The sequence below is a fragment of the Cetorhinus maximus genome, chromosome 4, assembly GCF_964194155.1.
Source record: "Cetorhinus maximus chromosome 4, sCetMax3.hap1.1, whole genome shotgun sequence".
NCBI lineage: Eukaryota > Metazoa > Chordata > Chondrichthyes > Lamniformes > Cetorhinidae > Cetorhinus > Cetorhinus maximus.
This window is the reverse complement of record NC_135882.1, coordinates 487,047-506,989: the sequence shown is the minus strand read 5'-3', so window position 1 is coordinate 506,989 and position 19,943 is coordinate 487,047. Positions and strand designations below refer to the sequence as shown.

The window sequence follows — 19,943 nt, the reverse complement described above, 5'->3', positions numbered from 1 at the left end:
TGCCATGCGGTTGATGGTAGTCCACAAGCACAAGCGGGTTTGGCGGTGGGGGGGCGGCAGGCGGGGAGGGAAACGGCCAAGCATTATGGAAACCTTGTATAAAGCGACCATTCCTCCGTAGTTGGGACAGTTCAGGCGCAGCCGCATTGACATGCTTGGAATCTGGCCTCCAGCTCATCTGCCCACTCAGGCAATGCAGAGGCCTGAAAGTACCACCAAGTGTTCCAGAGCTTTTCACCCCTCCAGCACAGATTGTAAACTAATGAGCGCTTTAATGAACAGCAGAACAACTGGATGGCTGCACCAACCTCATCATCAGCACAGAAATGGTCCAGATCTTCGCTGGCCAGCTATATGACTCTATATTCAAAGTCTGTTAGAATCTTGATTTCGGACATTCCTCCACCAGTCTGCAACCTCTCCCTTTTGTTGTGTGCTAGCTTGTTCTGCATGAATACAGATGGAGATGATAAGGATGCCTGGCATGTATGGGTGATGAGCAGTGTCATGGATGGGATGAGGACAACGAAGATGTGTGTGAGTGAGTGAATGGTGATGTTCCTTGAACTGGCACAGTGAGTTCCCTGTGGATGTGTGATGGGTTTGAGAGTGTGTGGGTTGAGTGATGAGGAGTAACTTACCCTAGCAGAACAGAGATCATTCATCCTCTTTCAGCACTGGGTGGCTGACCTCTTTTGCAGGGCTTTGGCACTGATCGCCGCTGCCACCACCTCCCAAGTCAGATTGGTGATGTTGCTGCCCCTCCTGCAGCCAGAGCGGAGGTAGAGGACATCACAGCGAGACTCGATGGTGTCCAAAAGGTGTTCCAGGGACGCATTACTGAATCGGGGCTGCGGTCTTCTTGCGTTTCGGGGCCATGTTTACTGTGCAGCTGTCCTGGGCTGGAAGCACTGAGAGGTGTGCATGGGGCTACACATTAAATATGGTGCCCGGTGTGAGGTGACGGCGTGGCGGGCGAATGAGAACCCACGCATCCCCCATCGAAACGGCGTATTTACCAGGAATGCAAGAGTAATGAGGCAGGATTGGGACGATATGGCACAAAAAGCCACTATTGCGGCCTGCGGGTAAAACGTCCTTTTCCGTGCCTGCTATCGCAACTAGTGCAAATCTGGGATGAATCCACCTGTTAGCCTCGGACATTATGGTGGGCATGAACGGACGATATGGCAGGAAGGCCAAAAATCGGTTTCATGACTTTGTGAAGCCAGTTTGCAAACGTCCACTCCACCCGTCAATGGCCTTTCTCACCGCCAGATGTCAGGAGCTTCATTTTAAACATTTGCATATCATTCTAAGCTCTGATCGACGGAATCACCCCCCCAGCGTCTTTCACAACTGGACATAAGCGACGTGCACCTGGTGAGCTTCACTTCGCTCGGGACTTCCAGGTTTGCTTGCCTACCTATCTTTGGGCAGCACTCGTGGGCATTAGCGCCAGGCTTCACAGGCAGCACCACATCACTTTTAAGGGGAACAAAAACAAAAATAGCTGGAAAAACTCAGCAGATCTGACAGCATCTGCGGAGAGGGATACAGTTGACATTTCGAGTCCGTATGACCCTTCATCAGTACATTTTGCTTTTATCACTTTTAAGGGGGCTCCCAGCCGTAAGGTGGAGGTGGCTTTTCAATGGCTGCAGGATAAGGACTTGCTTAGGGAAGGGGGAGAAGTAACTGCAAGCAAGGGAAGAGGCTGCAGGGTGAAGGCTGTACCAGGGAAGGGGGTATCCTAGGGTCTGTGTGGGGGCACATGTTGATCTGTGCAAGTGGCCTCAAGATGGTGAGGGCTGAGGAGGCAGTCTCCAGAGGAGATGAAGCCAGATGATGGAGGGTTTGTGAGAGAGTGAGTGGTGATGTCCCTTGAGCTGACAGAGAATGAGATGCCAGTGAATGTGTGACGGCCTTGTGAGTGTGTGAGTCACGGATGAGATCATTCGTCTGTTTTTTGCACTGGATGGCTGACCTCTTGCGTACAGCATTGGCACTGACCACCTCTGCCATCACCTCCCAAGCTGGAGTGGTGAGACTGATGGGCCTCCTGTGGCCAGAACGGGGGTAGAGGATATCATGGTTGGCCTCCACAGTGTCCAGAAAGCTTCCCAGAGATGTGTTACTGAACTGGGGGGCTGCACTCTTTTGGCTTTTGGGGCCATGTCTTCACCGGTGCTCTCCTGGGCAGCAAGCATTGAGAAGTCTATGCGGAGCTGTGGTTTAAGTATGGCGCCCTGTGTGAGGAAGCAACAAGGTAACATCGTGGCGGACAAATTGGAGGCTGCCCACCTGCAAGGCGGTGTGCTTCCTGTGACTGCAAAACGGGACGATACTATGCAAAAAGCCGCCACTGCGGCCGGCAGGTAAAACATCCTTTTTCCCCACTCACTACCGCACTTAGTGCAAAGCTGGTGCAATTCTGCCCTTGATCTCTTTTCTTGCCATTTATTGGCCTTATTTTTTCTAGATTTTTTTAACCTGATGTGCCTTTCTCTCTTTTCTTCCTTGTTTGTTTTCCTCTGGCATTGATGACACAATTGCAGTGTGGAGATGCGTTATAGTTGCACACTCAGATTTGGTTCCAATTATACTTCGTTTTCTAAATTTAATTTCCCAAAACTAGGGCATGAATGATATTTAAACGGTACTGGATGGCAAGACCATCGAGTGATTTTTTGGAAAACTCCTACCTGATGCTTTTTGTGCTCATACAGCTCTTTGGCTTCCTCTTCAGTCAAGTGTACCATTTCTTCCGCCATAATTTGGAATCCTGCTTCACTAATCTTTGGGGAAGAGAATAAGCAAATGCTAGTTTCTTCATTTTCTAAAAATGCTTGAACTAATCGATGCTTCATAAATGGGCTTTGATATTACTTACTTGTTCTTTGATAATATTGTCATTTCCTGTAATGATTGTATTTGGTTTTATTACCAAAACTGTAAATAACTTGTCTGTAATAAATAAAACAATAAAAATGTAATTTTAACATCAACTTGAAGTTTCTTTCAACTTAGCCCTGGTGAACAAACTGCTTGCAACTCTCAACTGCAGTTAGTTAATTCAGTGGCTAGTTAAAACTGGTTTGCTAGCCAGCAGGGCATAACTCAGGTCTTTAGAATTCCAGCAAGTATAAATACAGGAGGTTTTTGCTCATGCATGGAGGAAGTAGCTTGGAGGCCAGCTTGATATAGACTTGGGAATTTGGTGAGTGAGTGAGGGAATTTGGGACAGTGAGAGAAGAGGTGCTGCCCTAGTCTTTTACAGAACAAGGAGTGTCTGAGAGAGACAGAGTGGGACACAGTGAGACCTGAGGTCCAGAGGTATTAAATATGTATGCAGGTAGGTGATTGGTTGATGAGGTTAAAGTTTCTTTTCCCTCTCTAAATGGGGCCAGTAGTAAATTAGTGCTAAGGAGATATAAGTACTGTATTACATTGCATTGTTCCAGTGAAGCCCAACGCAAACTGGAGGAACAGCACCTCATCTTCCGACTGGGCACTTTACAGCCTTCCGGACTGAATATTGAATTCAACAACTTCAGATCATGAACTCTCTCCTCCATCCCCACCCCCTTTCCGTTTCTTCCCCCTCCCTTTTGTTTTTTCCAATAATTTATATAGATTTTTCTTTTCCCACCTATTTCCATTACTTTTAAATCTATACCTGTAATACCCTGTCAGTCTTTCCACCCCACCCCCACTAGAGCTGTACTTTGAGTGTCCTGCCATCCATTCTTAATTAGCACATTTTCTTAGATAATATCACCATCTTTAACACCTCTTTGTTCCTTTTGTCTGTGATATCTTTTGATTATCTGCTCCTATCACTGCTTGCTTGTCCCTACAACCAACCCCCCAACTTCTCTCCCCCCCCAACCTTAAACCAGCTTATATTTCACCCCTCTCCTAACTTTACTCAGTTCTGTTGAAGGGTATTGAAGACTCGAAACGTCAACTCTTTTCTTCTCCGCCGATGCTGCCAGACCTGCTGAGTTTTTCCAGGTAATTCTGTTTTTGTTTTGTACTCTATTACATTTATAGCTTAGCTAGTTAAACTATTTATTATGACTACAAATAATTGTTGAGTGATATTTCTAAACTTGAAATGCTAATTAGTTAAACCAAAATATAATCAAGGTGGCAGGGCAGGTGATGTTGCAGCTGTAGCATGTAAGGAAGCACAACAATACATCTGCAGGAAGCGTCTGCAGCTTGAGGAACTTTGGCTGAGTTGATGAACTGGAGTCTGAGCTTTGGACACTGATGCATCAGGGAAAGGGAAAGTTCCAGGAGACAGTCACACAATCCTTAGGTTACGCAGTTCAGACTTGACCTGTGGTCAGGCACAGGAAGGTGTGACTATGAGTGAGGCAGGTATAGATCCAGATGGTAGCACTAGAGGGGCCTCAGCCCTTGTGCTTGTCCAAAAGGTTTGAGGTTCTTGCAGCATGTGTGAATGAGAGTGGGGACTGCAGGGAGGAAGAGCAAACTGGCCATAGCACCATGGCTACAGGGGGCCATTCAAGTGGGGGGAGTAAAAAGGAATGTAGCAATGGGTGACAATATAGTTATGGGGATAGATACTGGTCTCTGCAACTCAGAGTGTGAATCCGAAAGCTGTGTTGTCTACCCATTGCCAGAATTAAAGACATCTCCTTGGGGCTGGAGAAGAACTTGGAGTGGTGGGGGAAGGATCCACTGTATGTGCACGTGGGTACCAACAGCGACATGATTACAAGGTGATCAAGGGTGGGAGATAAATATTCCAGGGTACACAATATTTAGGAAAGACAGAGAGAATAGCAAAGGAGAAGGGGTAGCCCTGATAGTAAAATATGACAAAAGGAAATTAGTGAAAAAGGATCTGGCCTCAGAAGATCATGAAGTAGAATCAGTATGGGTGGAAACAGCAAGAGTCAGAGAACACTGGTGGGCGTAGTTTATAGCCTCCCTAACAGTAGTTATATCATTGGGCAGAGCATTAAACAAGAAATTATTGGAGCTTGTAACAAAGGCAATGTAATAATTGTGGACAATTTTTAATCGTCATATAGACTGGGACAATCAAATTAGCAAGCATGATCTAGGAGATGAGTTTGTAGAATGTTTTTGTGACAGTTTCTTGCAGCAATACATTGTGGAACTGATTAGGCATAGAGCTATCTTGGATCTAGTATTGTGTAATGAAGCAGGGTTAATTAGTAATGTCATAGTCAAAGATCCACTGGGAAATAGTGATCATAATACCACTGAATTCCATGTTGAGTTTGAAAGTGGCATACTCCAATCACAATCGATAATCTTAAACCTAAACAAAGCCAATTACAGAGGTATGAGGGGATAACTGACTAAGGTTAATTGGGTAAATAGACTAAAAGGTAAATGAACAATGGGAAATATTTAAAGAAACAATTCAAAACTTTCAACAAAAATATATTCCATTGAAAAACAAAAACTCAGCGAGAAAGACCCATCTGTGGCTCACTCAGGAAGTTAAGGATAGTATTAGATTAAAAGAAGAGCCTTACAATGTTGTAAACAAAAACAGTAGTTTAAGTCTGAATCTGTGGATTAGGAGGGTTTTAGAAACCAGCAGAGGGCTACCAGAAGTTGATAAAAAAGGTAAAAAATAGAATATGTGAGTAAACTAACCAGGAACATAAAAACAGATTGTAAGAGATTTTATAAGTATAAAGAGGAAGAGAGTGGATAAAGTAAACATTGGCCCCTTAGAAGCAGAGACAGAAGAAATTATCATGGGGAATGAGGAAATAGCAGAGGCATTGAATAAATATTTTGTGTCTGTCTTCACAGTAGAAGACACAAGTTTCATTCCAGAAATAGACAATGACCTAAGGAATAAAAAGAGTGAGGAAATGAACAAAATTAATATCAGCACACAAAAGGTATTGCAAAACTTGTGGGACTAAAATCTGACAAGTCCCCAGGACTTGATGTCTACACCCTAAAAGAGTTGGCTGTAGAAAAAGTGGATGTGCTGGCTATGATTTTCCAAAATTCTTTAGATTTGGGAACAGTCCCATTAGATTGAAAGTTACAAATATTACAACACTTTTCAAGAAAGGAGCAAAAGAGAAAACAGTAAACTACAGGTCAGTTAGCCGAATATCAGCTGCTGGGAAAATGCTGGAATCTCTCATTAAGGAAGTCTTAACAATGCGCTTAGAAAAGTATAGTATACATAGAACAAGTCAACATGGTTTTATTAAGGGGAAATCCTGTTTGACAAATTTATTTGAGTTTCTAGAGGATGTAATTAGTAGGCATTCAATAAGGTGTCACACAAAAGGTTAATAGGCAAGATAAGGGCTCATGGAGTTGGGGATAGTATTTTAGCATGGGTAGATTAGTTAATGGATAGAAAGCAGAGAGTGGGCATAGAAACACAGAAAATAGGAGGAGGAGTAGGTCATTCAGCCCTTCGAGCCTGCTCTGCCATTCAATATAATCATGGCTGATCCTCTGTCTCAACACCATACTCATGCGCACTCCCCATACCCCTTGATGCCTTTAGAGTCTAAAAATCTATCCATTTCCTTCATAAATATATTCTGTGACTTGGCTTCCACAGCCTTCTGTGGTAGAGAATTCCATAGGTTCACCACCCTCTGAATGAGGAAGTTTCTCCTTACCTCAGTTGAATGAAGAAGTTTCTCCTTATCTCAGTCCTAAATGGTCTACCCCATATCCTGAGACTGTGACCACTTGTTCTAGATGCCCCAGCCAGATGAAGTATCATCCCTGCATCCAGTCTGTCCAGCTCTGTCAGAATTTTATATGTTTCAATGAGATCTCCTCTCATTCTTCTAAACTCCAGTGAATACAGGCCCAGTCAACCAAATGTCTCCTCATATGACAATCTTGCCATCTCAGGAATCAGTCTAGGGAACCTTTGCTGCACCCCTTCTATGGCAAGTATATTCTTTCTTAGGTAAGGAGAACAAAACTGCACACAATACACCAAGGGCACAATTATACGCTTCACGGGCGGGTGCGCGCCCGACCCGATTGGGTGTAAAATAGCGCGAGTAGACGTCGGGTGAGCGTTCCGACTTCATCCCGCATGCGCGCAATCTTCAGGTCGGCGGGCACGCACAGGTGTTGATGCCACGTCCGCAATCAATTAAAAGGTCACTTAAGGCCATTAAAAACCCAACTGATCCAAATTTTATGCTGCCCGTGCGATTTTGTGCTCGTCACATGGGCAAAACGAGCTGGCGGGCAATACATATTTTGCAAAACCTCATCCAAGGGCGAGATAAAAAGGGTCAGCAGCATTGCCAGTGTGGGTAGTGAGGAGTTCAGGAGATAGTTTGCTGTTGGTTGCTTTTTTGAACTTGACAGCTTAATCTCTGTTCTGAGCTTCATTCTTAGCATTTCTAGGCTTCCTTTCAGGACTCATTGATCCAACAGAGGGCGCTGGTGAGAAGTGACTGAAGCATTCTGGGAGAAGTCATCGCAGCCACCGCGACTCAGGAGGGAATCGAGGAGGACCCACTGTCAAAGAACGGAATAGCCCCAAACATTACATTGCTGTAGTGTTTCCATCCCTCCCTCCTCCTCAAACCTAAAAAAAGAGGAAGAGGCAGTGCCTTCAGGAGTGCACCAGATCTGCAAGGGACACTCTTCTGAAAGTGGATTTTAAAGAAAAAGCAGCTGATTGGTGAGTAAATCCTGGGAGCAGACTCGGAGGGAGGAGCACTGGAGCGGTGAGTATAAATCTAGCTTACCTCGGGGATTCGCGGCCTTGTCTCCAGGGAGCAGACTCGGAGGGAGGAGCACTGGAGCGCTGAGTATAAATCTAGCTTACCTCGGGGATTCGCGGCCTTGTCTCCAGGGAGCAGACTCGGAGGGAGGAGCACCGGAGCAGTGAGTATAAATCTAGCTTACCTCGGGGATTCGCGGCCTTGTCTCTAGGGAGCAGACTCGGAGGGAGGAGCACCGGAGCAGTGACATCGGGGCACAGAGTAACTAAAGCCAAAACTGAAAAAGTGACGTCACAGGAAAGCTGTGACCTGATTGGTTGGTAGGAAATCTGCACCAAATTTGAAAAAGAAAACACTGCAAGGCTAATTAATAAATTAATTATCTAAGTAGAGATGGCTGGGCAGGTGATGTGCTGTAGCTGTATGTTGTGGGAGCTGGCAGATCCCATTGTGAGCCGCAGTGACCACATCTGCAGCAAGTGTTGGTTGCTGGAGGAACTCTGGCTCAGAATTGATGAGCTGGAGTCCGAGCTCCGGACGCTGCGACACATCCGGGAGGGGGAAGAGTTACCTGCACGCTTTGTATAAGGAGGCGGTCACACCCAGTAGATTAAGTACCTCAAGTCCGGTCAGTGGTCAGCAGGGTGTGACTGCAAGTGAGGCAGGAAGAGGGATCCTGTGTTCAGGAACAGAGGAGCCTCAGCTCTTGACCTTGTCCAACAGGTACGAGGTACTTGCTCCCTGTGTGGATGAGGAAGAGGGCTGTAGGGAGGATGAGCCAGCTGACCACGGCACCGTGGCACAGGAGGCCATTCAAGAGGGGGGAGCAAAAAGACGTGGTAGTTGTAGGGGATTCTATAATTAGGGGAATTGATAGCTTCCTTTGTAAGCAGGATCGAGAGTCCCACATGGTATGTTTCCTGCCCGGTGCCAGGGTGAGGGACATCTCTGACCGGATTGAAAGGATATTGGAGAGGGGGGGCAGGATCCAGTTGTTGTGGTCCATGTCGGGACAAATAACATAGGTAAGACTAGGAAAGAGGACCTGTTTGGGGATTATCAGGAACTAGGAACTAAATTAAAGAACAGGTCCTCAAGGGTTATAATCTCCGGATTACTACCCGAGCCACGTGCAAATTGGCATAGGGAGGCGAGAATAAGGGAAGTAAAGGGAACTGGCTAAAGGAGTGATGCGGGAAAGAGGGGTTCCATTTCGTGGGGCACTGGCATCAGCATTGGAACAAGAGGGATCTGTACCTTTGGGACGGTCTCCACCTGAACCGATCTGGGACCAATCTTCTAGCGAAAAGGGTAAATAGGGTGGTCAACAGGACTTTAAACTAGAAAGTGGGGGGGAGGGAAAGGTAAAACTCCAAGAAGTATGACTAATGGGAAACAAAGGAGCAGGTTAGCGTGTGGGGGGGTGGATTCAACTTCATGGAAAATTATGAAAAAACTGAAAAGAAAGGAGAGCCCAGGAGAGGCTATTAAAGTCTCCAGAACACAAAATAGGACAGAATGTTTGGAAAGGGCTAGGAATCTAACTTCAAGCACATCAGATAAAGGGACGAAAATGAGAAAGGGGACGGGAAATACAGGACTGAAGGTGTTGTATCTGAATGCACGCAGTATACGAAATAAGGTAAATGAGCTTGTGGCGCAGATTGAAATTGGCAGGTATGATGTGGTGGGCATCACGGAAACATGGCTGCAAGAGGATCAGGACTGGGAGCTAAATATCCAAGGATATACATCCTATCGGAAAGATAGGCAGGTTGGCAGAGGGGCTGGGGTTGCTTTGTTAGGAAGAAATGAAATTAAATCGATGGCAAGAAATGATGTAGGGTCAGATGATGTAGAATCTGTGTGGGTAGAGTTGAAAAACCGCAAAGGTAAAAAAACCATAATGGGAGTTATGTACAGGCCTCCGAACAGTAGTCAGGATGTGGGGCACAAGATACACCAGGAGATCGAAAAGGTGTGTAAGAAAGGCAAGGTTACAGTGATCATGGGGGATTTCAATATGCAGGTAGACTGGGAAAATCAGGTTGGTAGTGGATCCCAAGAAAAGGAATTTGTGGAATGTCTATGAGATGGCTTTTTGGAGCAGCTTGTGGTGGAGCCCACCAGGGAACAGGCAATTCGAGATTTAGTGATGTGTAATGAGGCAGATTTGATAAGGGAGCTTAAGGTGAAGGAACCCTTAGGAGGAAGTGACCATAACATGATAAAATTTACCCTGCAATTTGAGAGGAAAAAGTTGGAATCAGATGTAATGGTATAACAGTTGAATAAAGGCAACTACAGGGGCATGAGGGAGGAACTGGCCAGAATTGACTGGGAAATGAGCCCAGCAGGAAAGACAGTGGAACAGCAATGGCAGGAGTTTCTGGGAGTAATTTGGGAGACACAGCAAAACTTCATCCCGAGGAAGAAGAAGCATACTAAAGGAAGGACAAGGCAACCATTGCTGACAAGGGAAGTCAGGGACAGCATAAAAGCTAAAGAGAAAGCATACAATGCGGCGAAGAGCAGTGGGAAACCAGGGGATTGGGAAGCCTACAAAGACCAACAGAGGACAACTAAAAAAGAAATAAAGAGAGAGAAGATTAAATATGAGGGTAAACTAGCCAGTATAATAAAAGAAGATTGCAAGAGTTTTTTTAGACATATAAAGGGTAAGAGAGAGGCAAAAGTGGACATTGGGCCTCTGGAAAATGACGCTGGAGAAGTAGTAGTGGGGAACAAAGAAATGATGGAGGAACTGAACAGGTACTTTGCGTCAGTCTTCACAGTGGAAGACACAAGTGACATCCCCAAGGTTCAAGAGAGTCGGGGGGCAGATGCGAGTATGGTGGCCATTATCAAGGAGAAGGTGCTAGGAAAACTGAAAGGTCTGAAAGTGGATAAATCACCTGGACCAGATGGATTACACCCCAGAGTTCTGAAGCAGATAGCTGAAGAGATAGTGGAGGAGTTAGTGGTGATCTTTCAGGAATCACTGGAGTCAGGGAGGGTCCTAGAGGACTGGAAAATCGCTAATGTAACCCCCCTGTTTAAGAAGGGAGTGAGGCAAAAGATGGGAAATTCCAGGCCGATTAGCCTGACCTCGGTCGTTGGTAAGATTTTAGAGTCCATTATTAAGGATGAGATTTCAGAATACTTGGAAGTACAAGGTAAAATCGGGCAAAGTCAGCATGGTTTCATCAAGGGGAGGTCATGCCTGACAAATCTGTTAGAATTCTTTGAGGAGGTAACGAGTAGGTTAGACAAAGGAGAGCCAATGGATGTTATCTACTTGGACTTCCAGAAGGCCTTTGACAAGGTGCCGCACAGGAGGCTGCTCAGTAAGATAAGAGCCCATGGTGTTAGAGGCAAGATACTAGCATGGATAGAAGATTGGCTGTCTGGCAGGAGGCAGAGAGTGGGGATAAGGGGGTCCTTCTCAGGATGGCGGCCGGTGACTAGTGGAGTTCTGCAGGGGTCAGTGTTGGGACCACAACTTTTCACTTTATACATTTATGATCTAGATGAAGGAACTGAGGGCATCCCGGCTAAGTTTGCAGATGATACAAAGATAGGTGGAGGGACAGGTAGTATTGAGGAGGCGGGGAGGCTGCAGAAGGATTTGGACAGGTTAGGAGAATGGGCAAAGAAGTGGCAGATGGAATACGTGGGGAAGTGTGAGGTCATGCACTTTGGTAGGAAGAATAGAGGCATGGACTATTTTCTAAATGGGGAGAGAATTCAGAAATCTGGAGTGGAAAGGGACTTGGGAGTCCTAGTCCAGGATTCTCTTAAGGTAGACTTGCAGGTTGAGTGGGTAGTTAGGAAGGTAAATGCAATGTTGGCATTTACTTCGAGAGGACTAGAATATAAACGCAGGGATGTGCTGCTGAGGCTTTATAAGGCTCTGGTCAGACCACATTTAGAATATTGTGAGCAATTTTGGGCCCCGTATCTCAGGAAGGATGTGCTGGCCCTGGAGAGGGTCCAGAGGAGGTTCACGAGAACAATCCCAGGAATGAAAGGCTTAACATATGAGGAACGTTTGAGGTCTCTGGGTTTATACTCGATGGAGTTTAGAAGGATGAGGGTGGATCTGATTGAAACTTACAGAATACTGAAAGGCCTGGATAGAGTGGACGTGGGGAAGATGTTTCCATTAGTAGGAGAGACTAGGACCCGAGGGCACAGCCTCAGAGTAAAGGGAAGACCTTTTAGAACAGAGATGAGGAGAAACTTCTTTAGCCAGAGAGTGGTGAATCTATGGAATTCATTGCCACAGAAGGCTGTGGAGGCCAGGTCATTGAGTGTATTTAAGACCGAGATAGATAGTTTCTTGATTGGTAAGGGGATCAAAGCTTACGGGGAGAAGGCAGGAGAATGGGGTTGAAAAACTTATCAGCCATGATTGAATGGCAGAGCAGACTCAATGGGCCAAATGGCCTAATTTCTGCTCCTATGTCTTATGGTCTCTCCAAGGCCCCTGGAAGATTTTGACCATGTGGACCCTTCCAGGTATCAGGCAGCCTTCTGTTACTTTGGTAATGGGGATTGTGGTCTCCACTGCTGGCACCTCCTCTGAGGAGGAAGAGAGGGGCAGAAGGGAGAGGAGGCCAGGTGCCCCAATGCGGCTTGCAGGGGAGTGACCTGTGGGAGGAGAGGCGCAGGTACAAGGAGCACAGGTTCAGCAGGTAGCCAAGGCGGAAGGGGCTGCAGAAGACGCACTATCCTGCTGTCAGGGTTTACAGGCAGCGATGCACCTACCTCAACATGTCTGAGGTGCAATGCTGAAGGAGGCTCCGCCTCTCCAGAGAGACTGTGATTTCCATTTTGTCATATGATTGTGCCTGAGATCACCTCCAATAGTATGGGTGGAAACCCCATGCCAGTGGCTCTGAAGGTCACAGTGGCCCTCAGCTTCTATGCCTCCAGCTCTTTCCACAGGTCAGTGGGGAATCTTTGTGAAGTGTCTCAATCAGCTGTCCACAGTTGCGTCAGGCTGGTGACAGAAGCTCTGTTCAGGCGGGTAATGACATTTATTCATTTCCGCACGGATGAGGCCAGCCAGGCTGAGCGAGCCAGAGTGTTTGCAGCGATTGCTGTGTTCCCCCGCATCCAGGGTGTATTCGACTGCACATATGTGGCCATCAAGGCGCCAGCAGGACAGTCACGTGCCTTCGTCAACGGGAAGAGATTTCACCCGATGAATGTCCAGGTAGTGTGTGACCACAGGACGCAGATTCTGCGAGTCTGTGCAAGGTACCCTGGCAGCTCCCATGACGCTTATATCCTGAGACACTCTCAGGTGCTGTGCCTATTCAGTGCTCCAGCCTGACTGGATGGATGGCTGCTGGGTGACAAGGGCTATCTGTTGCAAAGGTGGCTTATGATGCCTCTCCGCCACCCAAGGACAGAGGTAGAGCAGCGTTATAATAGAAGTCATGCCTCCACAAGGTCAGTGATAGAAAGGACCATAGGTCTTTGAAGATGCGCTTCCGATGCCTGGATGGTTCACGGGGAGCACTACAATACTCCCCAGAGCGGGTGTCACTGTTAGTGGTTACATGCTGCACTCTCCACAATCTGGCACTGGCAAGGGGGGACCCACTGGAGGAAGATGATCTTGACGCAGCTCCACAGGCCACAGAGGATGAATCCAGTAGTGAGTCAGAAGAGGATCATGGTGAGGAGAACGCTGAGGATGTGGAGGCAGACCTCTGTATTCTTCAGGGAGGCAGGGGCACCTTGATCTAATACTCTTTCAGCTAAGCTGCCAAAGATCTGCTTCCACCTCAGGCTAGGGCTGCCGCCTCCATCCAGGATGTCTGAAATGACTCTTTCATTTGAACCCAAAGTCCACTCAGTGCCCTGGCAATAAAGTTTAGAAACTCACATGTCCAGCTTTACACACTGGCGTACCCTGCACCAAAAAAATAAAAAGGTGAAGCATACTCAGGCCATTATGACAAAAGAAAATTGTTATTTTCATAAGCCAACCAAATTAAAATAACCTTCTCCGGTGTTCAATTCCACACCAATAAACATAAACAAAACATTACAGAACAGGTGATCACCCATGACCAGTCCCTCATGTACTCATGCTGCCTTAAACTTACGTTTACGAGTGCTACGTCTTGGTGCCCTCCCCTCGCTGGCAATGGCATTGGAGACAGCTGCTGACTCTGGTGTCTTGTTGGTCTTGATGACCTTGGCAGTCGTCCTCTGGCCAGTGGAGCCTGTGCTGGCCCAACCTTGGAGGGAGTGGCCAGTGCCACGGCTGGCGTCTCCCCAGTCATTACAGTCTCATCAGATGCCACAGTCACTGGCAGAGGGGCAGAGGAGCTGCTGTCGTCATCTAGGGTGCCCTGAGAGGAGCCCGCAGAGACAACAAGCAGTTTGTGTGCAATCGTGAGGTTGCTCTGGACCTCCCTACTTGCCGTTGATCGATGGGATACTGGGTGCCTCGTCCATCTCCCACACTAGCACTGACCACCTGAGGTCATTGCCTATGTGAAGGCTGCAGGTCCAAGCGCAACACCAGGAACCCCTGATTCTGTCCCTGGAGCTGCCTATCCAAGAGAGTCACCAGTCTCTCAATGAAGGAGGCACTGCGCTCGGCCATGAGGGTCACTGCAGTGTTTATGCTCCTCATGGACTCCTCCACAACAGAGACCATGGCACGCAAAACCTCATTGATCTCCACCAGATCCTCCCACACATCCTGCTGGACATCTAGCATCTGCCGCTTAATGAACGACACCAGAAGCTCATCATCTGCCTTCGAATCAGCATCATCCTGGTCACCACCAGTCCTCCTCCTGCCAGCACCCTGGGCAATCTCTGCGTCCGTCTGCTCCTCAAGTGAATGTGAAGTGCCCCTGCTTCTGTGCTCCGACATTCTAGCCGAACATCTAACACCCATTGAGCTGGTAGCTGCGCTGGTGCCTGGTTCAGAGAGTGGGTATGACGCAGGTGCAGCTGAAGGCCGGCGGTCCTCTGGCGTCAGGGGTGGCTCTTCGGGGTCCTGCGGTTGGGTGCCTGCTGGCGAATCTAAGGGAGAACAATGACATGTCATTAGTTTAAGTCATCACACTGTCACTGTGTATGCCAGGCACCCTGGTGAGGCAATGGAGATCTGCATCATGGTGCCATCGTCTTTCAATGATCAGTGGGGACTCCAGTTTTGAGGCTCCCATCAATGAAGAGACTACACAAGAATGTTTGCACAATCCAAAACTCTCACCTCTGTGCACTGCACTCTTACCTTCGTCTGACCCCCCCAGCCTCTCCACGGCTGGCTGACCAAGGTGCGTGGCACCTCTCCAGCTCCAAGGTGTCCTGCTCAAATCTTGTAAGGATTAAGAGGTTTGGGGGGCCTCTGCCTGTCCGTGACCTCTCAATGTTGTTATGGCTCATCTTCTCCTGAAATGACAGGGGAGCAGTGATTAGTCCACTCTTTACCTGCAGCACCATTGCAGCCTGGCCAACCCTAACTGAGGAACACCTTGCAGGGCACACCTGAGTTGTGGCCCTCAAGCTGCAAAGCACTCAGTCCAAGCAGCCAGGGCTCACCCCCTTGGCCAGCTCCAGCATCACTGACTGTTGGTACTCCCCTGAGCTTCATGGGGGGATGGCCAGCCCTAAAGACTTCACCACACTGATCCATGCCAACATGGTACTCACCCTTCCAAAGTGCAGCAGGTCGTTGAGCCTTTTGCGGCACTGCACCCATGTGCGCTGCACAACGTCGTGGCTGCTGACCTAGGCTGCCACCTCCTCCCAAGCTTTTTTTGTCAGGTGTGGTGGCTTTCTCCTTCCATCTCTGAGGACAAGGGTGTCCCTCCTGGCAGCCACCTCTTCCGAAAACCGGGGGACCGAGTGCCCACCCGACCTGCCCTCCTGCCTGGTGTCTCCAGCTGCAGTTGAGGCCATAGCAGCGGTCTTCAGCATGCAGAAAATATGTTCTCACCTGGCATCCTTCAAGGAGCTGCCTGTGCTGTTTTTAAACCATCCACTGGGTCGCCATTGGACGCGGAGCCCGATAGGCCCCCGCCCGGTCCTTCATGACCATTGGGAAGACGTGTTTCACGCTGGGCAGGCCTTAACCGCCAATCGCGTACGCCCACCAAGGGTAAAATTCAGGCCTAGGTGTGGTCTCACCAAGGCCCAGTACAGCTGCAGTGAGACATCCTTGCTCCTGTACTCAAGTCCTCTCGCAATGAAGACCAACATACCATTTGCCTTATCAACTGCTTGCTTGCTTTCAGTGGTCGGTGCACAAGGACACCCACACCCCTTTGTACATCAACATTTCCCAATCCATCATCATTTAAATAATACTCTGCCATTCTGTTTTTCCTACCAAAGTGAATAACTTCACACTTATCCATGTTATACTGCATCTGCCATGTATTTGCACACTCACTCAACTTGTCTAAATCACCTTGAAGCCTCTTAATATCTTCCTCACCACTCACATTCCCACCAAGTTTCGTGTCATCAGCAAACTTGGAAATGTTACATTTGGTTCCCTCATCCAAATCATTGATATATATTGTGAATAGCTGGGGCCCAAGCACTGATTCCTACGGTACACCACTAGCCAGTGCCTGTCACTCCAAAAAAGACCTGTTTATTCCTACCCTGTTTCCTGTCTGCTAACCAATTCTCAATCTATGCTATTACCCCCAATCCCACATGCTTTAATTTTACACACTAATCTCTTATATGGGACTTTATCAAAAGCTTTCTAAAATTTCAAATACATCACGTCCATTGGTTGTCCCTTATCTATTCTGCTAGTTACATCCTCAAAACACTCCAGTAAGTTTGTCAAATATGATTCCCTTTCATAAATCCCAATAGTGTTTTCCACCCCTGTTGCTTCTTAGCTCCACCCAGACTGATTCTACATCTAGATTTTCTGAGCCAATATCCTCTCTCACTATTGCACTGATTTCATCCTTAACTAACAATGCCACTGCACCTCCCTTTCCTTTTTGCCTGTCCTTCCTAAATATCGAGTACCCTTGGATATTCAGTTCCCAGCCTTAGTTACTCTGCAGCCATGTCTCCATAATTACAATCATATCGTACCCATTTACATCTATTTGCCCTGTTAATTTATCTACATTATTGTGAATGCTCTATGTGTACAGGTACAGTGCCTTTAGACTTTTCATTTTAACAAGTTTACACATTTTTTTTGTACTATGGCCCTATTTGCTGCTAGCCCTCGTTTACTCTGCCTTCCACTTTTGCTTTTACTTTTCTGTCTTTCATTTCTATCTTTGTTTCCCTCCTTTTTAACTCCCTGCTCAAGTTCCTATCCTCCTGCCAATCTAGTTTAAACCCTCCCCCACAGTACGAATGAATGCCCCCGCAAAGATATTGGTGCCGGTCATGCTGGGGTGCAACTCGTCCAGCTTGTATAGGTCCCATCTTCCCCAGAATCAGTCCCAATGCCTCAGGAATCGAAATCCCTCCCTCCTACAAATCTCCCCAGCCATGCATTCATCTGGTCTATTCTCCTATTCTTGATCTCACTAGCATGTGGTACTGGGAGTAATCTTGAGATTACGACCTTTGAGGTCCTGCTTTTTAGTATATTTCCTAGCTCCCTATATTCTGCTATCAGGACATCATCCCTCTTTTTACCTATGTTGTTGGTACCACAACCTCTGGCTGTTCACCCTCCTGCTTCAGAATGCCCTGCAGCCGCTCAGTGACATCCTTGACCCTGGCACCAGGGGGGCATCATACTATCCTGGTGTTACATCTGCAGCTGCAGAAATGTCCATCTGTTCCCTTTACGATAGAATCCCCTATCACTATTGCTCTCCCACTCTTTTTCCTCCCCCCTGTGCAGCTGAGCCATGCATGGTGCCAAAGACTTAGTTCTTGCTATATTCCTTTGAGAAACAATCTCCTCCAGCAGTATCCAAAGTGGAAAATCAGTTGGAGAGGGAGGACCCAGGGGACTCCTGCACTACCTGCCTAGAGATTTTACTCTGTCTGGCGGTCGCCCATTCCCTTTCTGCCTGTGCACCCTTTACCTGCGGTGTGACCATCTCACTGTAGGTGCTATCCACGAAGATCTCATCCTTGCAGATGTTCCACAGTGACTCCAGGTGCAGCTCCAGCTCTGAAACACAGATTTTGAGTAGCTGCAGCTGGAGACACTTCCTGCACACAAGGTTGCCTTGGACCTGGAAGTGGCCCTGACTTTCCACATTGCTCAGGACGAGCATTCCACTTGGCCAAGCTGCCCTGCCATGACTTAAATTACTTCCTCCAGTTTAGAGAATATTAAGGACAGAAGAAGAAATGCCAGGTCCTACTTACCAAGGCCACTGCTCTTCCTACTGAGGAAAGGTAGAAAATGAAAGGATCCCTCCCTCCCTCTCTCACCAAACTCCAACTGAAGCACTCCAGTGCAGCCCAAAGCAGCATTGTAGATGGCTTGCTTTTATGCTGTCTAAATCTAGCTTCTGAAAACCTGTTTAATCCAGTTAACAAATTTACTAGCTGCAGCTGCAAACAGAGCCTGTATAACCCATTTTAAAGCTGGAATAAAACTCACCTTCACCCAAATTAAAGAAAGATTAGACTTTAGATAGAAATTAACCCTTAAAAGTCCCTCCCTCACCAAACTCCAACTGAAGCACCTAATGCAGCCCAAAGTAGCTTTTTCAAATTGGCAGGCAGTGAATCGTGGAGTGCCACAAGGATCAGGGCTGGGGCATCAGCTATTTACAATCTATATTACTGAATTAGATAAAGAGAGTAATGTATTAAAGGTTGCTGATGATACCAAGCTAGGTGGGAAGGTAAGCTGTAGGGAGGACACAGAGAGGCTGCAAAGAGATATAGATGGGCTAAGTGAGTGGGCAACGAGCTGGCAGATGGGGTATAATGTAGGGAAGTGTGAAGTTATTCACTTTGGTTGTACAAATATTTTTTAAAAGGTATGAAACATGTAAGTGCTGATGTTCAAAGAGACTTGGTGTGCTTGTACAGGGAACATAGAGGCTGGGATTTTCCAGCCCTGTCTTGGCAGGACCCGCTGTGGGAGGTTCAGCAGCCCAGCCAAATGTCCATTGACTTTCAGCAGGACCGGAAGATCTCTGCAGTAGGCGGGGCTGGAAAATCCTGGCCAGAAAGTTTACATGCATGTGCAGCAAGCAATTAGGAAGGCAAATGGCATATTGGCCTTTATTGCAAGGGGATTGGAGTACAAGAATAAAGTCTTGCTACAGTTGTACAGGGTTTTGGTGAGACCACATCTGGAATACTATATGCAGTTTTGGTCTCCACATTTAAGAAATGATATACTTGCATTGAAGACAGTACAGCAAAGGTTCACTAGATTGGTACTTGGGATGAGGGTGTTGTCCTATGATAAGTGCTAAGTAAATTGGGCGCATATTCTCTGGAGTTCAGATGAATGAGAGGCAATCTCATTGAAATCTACAAAATTCTGAGGGAGCTGAGAGATTGTTTCTGCCGGTTGGGGAGTCTAAAACATGGGGGCACAGTCTCAGGATAAGGGGCCAATCATTTAACACTGAGATGAGGGAAAATTACTCCCACTCCAAGAATTGTGAATCTTTGGAACGCTCTACCCCAGAGAGTTGTGGATGCTCCTTCGCTGAATACATCTAAGACTGGGATAGGCAGATTTTTGGTTTCTCAGGGAATTAAGGGATATGGCGAGTGGATGGGAAAATGAAGTTGAAGCCCAAGATCAGGCATGATCATATTGAATGGTGGAGCACGCTCGACAGGCCATATGGTCTATTCCTGCTCCTCTTTCTTTCTTGTGTTCTTGTTCTGTACCCCTTTTAAAATTATAGCATCTAAATTATATTGTCTCACCTTATTCTTTCTCACAAAATGTATCACTTCAACTTCTCTGCATAAATTTCCTTTGTCATATGTCTGTCTATTTCATCAGCCTGTGTCCTTCTGAAGTCTGTTAGTATCCTCTTTATTCTTTACTACATTTCAGAGTTTTGTATCATCTGCAAGTTTTAAAATTATGTCCTGTATACCCAAATACAGGTTATTAATATATAGCAAAAGAACAGTGGTCCTAATAATATCCCTTGGGGGAAACAGTGTTGTATACTTCCCTGCAGTCTAAAAAACAACTGTTCACCACTATCCTTGGCTTTCTCTACCATAGTTAATTTT

At 46.9% G+C, this 19,943-nt stretch overlaps 1 protein-coding gene across 1 annotated transcript in view; it reads right to left on the bottom strand.

Moving 5' to 3' along the window:
• Positions 1–2,490: 2,490 nt before the first annotated feature.
• LOC144679287 (thioredoxin domain-containing protein 6-like) overlaps positions 2,491–19,943 on the bottom strand; it is an 83,751-nt gene continuing 66,298 nt past the window's right edge. Inside the window, exons 6-7 of the mRNA XM_078539668.1 lie at positions 2,894–2,967; positions 2,491–2,798 (exon numbers count right to left, since the gene is read on the bottom strand). Coding sequence (XP_078395794.1) covers positions 2,601–2,798; positions 2,894–2,967 — 272 coding nt within the window. The 3' untranslated portion in view covers positions 2,491–2,600. The remainder of the gene's footprint in view (positions 2,799–2,893; positions 2,968–19,943) is intronic.